Raw genomic sequence first — 2,677 nt, forward strand, 5'->3', positions numbered from 1 at the left:
CTGGTTGTCTTTCCAGAGAGGCCGTGACCTTTACGAGGTAGAGGGTAGTATCTACAGTCATCAACAGCAGGGTGACTGGCACATCAGTGCTCAATAGACAGTCGCTGGAGATGAAGGGAATGGCGAACAATTGTCAAACACTGAGGAGAAAAGGAGTTTCTGACGAGGGCCCTAGCGCTGGGTTAAGAGCTGAAGAAACAAAGACAAAGGAGACAATCCTGCCAGCAAGTCACCTGGGACGTTCATGTGGCTTCGCGGGGGCTGCCAAGGTGGACGTCACTCATCGTACCCCTTCCCTGCCCCACCTGCCACTCACCATGCCTTGCTCTAAGGCCCTCTTGATGCGCCCGGCGTCTGCCACCGGGAACCAGATCTCGGCGATGATGCACTGCTGGGTGACATCAATGTTGCACAGGTTTAGGGTGTGGTAAATGGCCTTCATCTTCTGCACTTTGACGACCCAGGAGTGCCAGCTGGCAGCGGCTTCCTGCAGGAGGCTCTGGCGGTGAGACTCTGTCTGGGTTATGACCTGAGCGAAAAACAGCACACAGAAAAACAAGGAACACTCGTGGAGATGTCTGGCAAAGCGGCACAAGTGGGAGTTCGTCAGCCATAGTGGCTTCCGGTGCTCTGGGCTCCCTCCTGTGGCCTGCAGCTCTCACCTGGGCTTTAACTCTCAGAAGCAGTGTATCTCCCCCACTAGGGGTTAAAACCCATAGGCAAAGATTGTCTCTTCCTTTTCTTCTAAATTCCGTCCAGTTCTGTTGCTATGTGTTGAACTGTGTGTGTCTCCCCAAAAGATATATTAAAGTCCTAATCCCTGGAACCAGTTACAGTGACCTTGTTTGGAAATAGAGGCTTTGCAGATACAATCAAGTTAAGATGAGGTCATATTGGAGGAGGGTGGGCCTACTCCAGTATGACTGGTGTCCTTCTAAGAAATTTGGACATTGAGACACACAGAGAACAACACCCTGTGCAATGGAGGCAGAGGCTGGAATGATGCACCTACAAACCAGGGAACACCAAGGATTGCCAGCAGAGAACTGGAAAGATGTCCTAGTCCATTTGGACTACTATAATAAAATACCACAGGCTGGGTGGCTTATAAACAACAGAAATTTATTTCTCACAGTTCTGGAGGCTGGAAGTCTGAGATCAGGGTGCCGGCATGATCGGGTGAGAACCCTCTATTGGGTTGTAGACTTCAAATTCTATCCTTAGATGGCGGAAGGGGCAAACAAGCTCTCTGGGGCTCGTTTTATAAGGCCACTAATCCTATTCATAAGAGCTCTGCCCTCGTGACTCAGTACCCCTCACATAGAATTGATTTAATGGTGTTCATTTTTGTTCTGGTGATAACGAGAGAATAACGCTTTTCAAGCAGTAACCTTTGCACATGGCCACCCCAGTCATACTAAACATAAGTTTAGCATAACTTCTTTTCTGTTCTCCTCAGGAGTATCTGGGGAAAAGGACCTCAAGGGAAATTGCTTCAGGGAAATATAGTCTCCTTGACAAGTGACAAAGAAGGAACAGACAGGATTAAAGAAATCAAACACAGGTTTTTCTGGGAAGGTAAAGATATCTGTTAGCAATGAGTTTCAAAACATAAACGTACCTAGTTTCTAAAGACACTCCTTGAGGCTCTAGAACTGTGCTGGCCAATACGCCAGCCACAGGAGTTACTACAACTTAAATTTAATTAAAATTAAATAAAAATAAAAGGTCGGTTTCTCAGTTGCACTGCCATGTTTGAAGTGCTCAGTGGTCACACGTGGTTCATGGCTATCGCATTGGATTCACAGGTTACATAACATTCCCACCACCACAGAAAATTCCATTGGACAGTGCTGATGTAGAATATAGAATCTGATGTACGTCCAGCTGCTTTTAGTGATTACTTCCAAAGCTTACTGAAGAAAAGTGTTCTAGTCATCTAAGTGTTAAGTGCCACACCGGGTGACAAAAGACTTTCCAAGAGGATCTGAATTTGGGGTGTGTTCCCATGCGAAGCTAGACTGTTGCTACAGAATTGGTCGGCTCAAATAACTGGGCAATCAGCAGAAAAAGAATCGGTCAGACTGGTCAGTCAACATAACTGGCTCGTTAGCTGTATCACAGATGAGGCCAGGGTGGTGATAAGGTGCTCCTTTTATAACACTGGGTGGCCTAGGGCTGTGGTCAATTCTAATCCCCAACAAAGCATTACTGACATGCAGAATCATCACCTCTAGCTGACTGAGCAGTTTCCTAATTATGAAATCTCCCTCAGCAAGAGCTATTATAGAAGAGCGTAGCAAAGCACCCCAGCCAGCTGTCCAGCAAGGGCCGTGGGGGGATAGGACTTAGATGACAATGGCAGAGGTTACCCCAGCTGCAGCCCCCCTCAGATTATACGCCTGAACTCCTCACTCACAGTGGCTAAATCTTCCAGCCTCATGTTGACACCATCCAGCATCTCTCTTCGCTCCACTGCAGGCTCTGGGCAGGGGTATATGGTGGCTCGAAACCTGTGTTCAATACATTCAGAAGAGACATACGTGGTTAAAGCATTTCGCACGTACTCTTCCGCTAAGCCACCATTTGCCGGCTTTGGTAAGATGGCCACCGTTTCCTAGAATAACTCTGCCCTGAGCCATCAGAAAATGAACCGCCCTCCTAAGGGTTCCCAAGG

General features: G+C 47.7%; 2 protein-coding genes across 2 annotated transcripts in view; both read right to left on the reverse strand.

Moving 5' to 3' along the window:
- LOC109388515 (V-type proton ATPase 116 kDa subunit a-like) overlaps positions 1-2,677 on the reverse strand; it is a 76,789-nt gene that overhangs the window by 29,221 nt on the left and 44,891 nt on the right. The window contains exons 11-12 of the mRNA XM_019653241.1: positions 2,420-2,574; positions 306-529 (exon numbers count right to left, since the gene is read on the reverse strand). Coding sequence (XP_019508786.1) covers positions 306-529; positions 2,420-2,574 — 379 coding nt within the window. The remainder of the gene's footprint in view (positions 1-305; positions 530-2,419; positions 2,575-2,677) is intronic.
- LOC109388528 (V-type proton ATPase 116 kDa subunit a-like) overlaps positions 1-2,677 on the reverse strand; it is a 17,513-nt gene that overhangs the window by 6,225 nt on the left and 8,611 nt on the right. The gene's annotated exons all lie outside the window — the stretch shown is intronic.

Source organism: Hipposideros armiger, unplaced genomic scaffold, assembly GCF_001890085.2.
Source record: "Hipposideros armiger isolate ML-2016 unplaced genomic scaffold, ASM189008v1 scaffold_201, whole genome shotgun sequence".
Lineage (NCBI taxonomy): Eukaryota > Metazoa > Chordata > Mammalia > Chiroptera > Hipposideridae > Hipposideros > Hipposideros armiger.